Source organism: Sinocyclocheilus grahami, unplaced genomic scaffold, assembly GCF_001515645.1.
Source record: "Sinocyclocheilus grahami isolate Dianchi unplaced genomic scaffold, SAMN03320097.WGS_v1.1 scaffold72662.1, whole genome shotgun sequence".
Taxonomy (NCBI): Eukaryota; Metazoa; Chordata; class Actinopteri; order Cypriniformes; family Cyprinidae; genus Sinocyclocheilus; species Sinocyclocheilus grahami.
Window position 1 is genome coordinate 95 of NW_015529172.1, and position 596 is coordinate 690.

At 42.6% G+C, this 596-nt stretch overlaps 1 protein-coding gene across 1 annotated transcript; it reads right to left on the reverse strand.

Annotated features, from left to right (window-relative positions):
* Positions 1-231: 231 nt before the first annotated feature.
* LOC107581091 (tetratricopeptide repeat protein 21A-like) lies at positions 232-590 on the reverse strand (the record flags this gene model as incomplete). The annotated part of the gene is made up of 2 exons (XM_016266659.1): positions 493-590; positions 232-412 (listed from the first exon to the last, which is right to left on the reverse strand). Coding segments are annotated over exons 1-2 (258 nt in total), but the record flags the coding sequence as incomplete, so codon positions are not given.
* Positions 591-596: the final 6 nt, after the last annotated feature.

Here is a 596-nt window from a genome sequence, read left to right on the forward strand (position 1 = left end):
GAAATTTTGCAACCTTGAAAATCCCATGTTGCAACATTTGTACCAAATTCATCCCTAAATACAATATGCATAAAGATCATGGTTTTAAAACCAGTAACTTCCTAAAAACACTTTCAAGGGTAGAAAAAAATACATTACTACAGTCTCCAAGGGTTGAAGACTAAATAACACAGTAAATGAAAGTATCCATTAAGTAAAATGCGTGATTGCGTTGATGAAACCGTGTCTTACGTTCTTCGCCTGCATGTCTGTGAGCTCCAGCACGGCTCTCTCCACCTCTTTGGGCTCTTTGCTGTAGATTCGACACAGATTCGAGAGCAGCTCGAGTTTGTCCTGCTCAGACTTAGATCGCGGGCGAAACATCGACAGTATGTTGTGAGCTGTGCTTATTCTCGTCTCATTCTCGGACTCACTGCTGGAGAAACAATCACAGACAAACTGCATGAAATCATTTTAGTATTTGAACACAGATTTTGTGTCAGTTGTTCTCACCTTGTGTCCTTTTGTCCTTTATGTAAAACCTCTCCTCCGAAGACGTCTCTGTCAGGGTTCAGGCAGATCCGGACCATCAGATCCACCGCTGGTTCTCCCCAGTC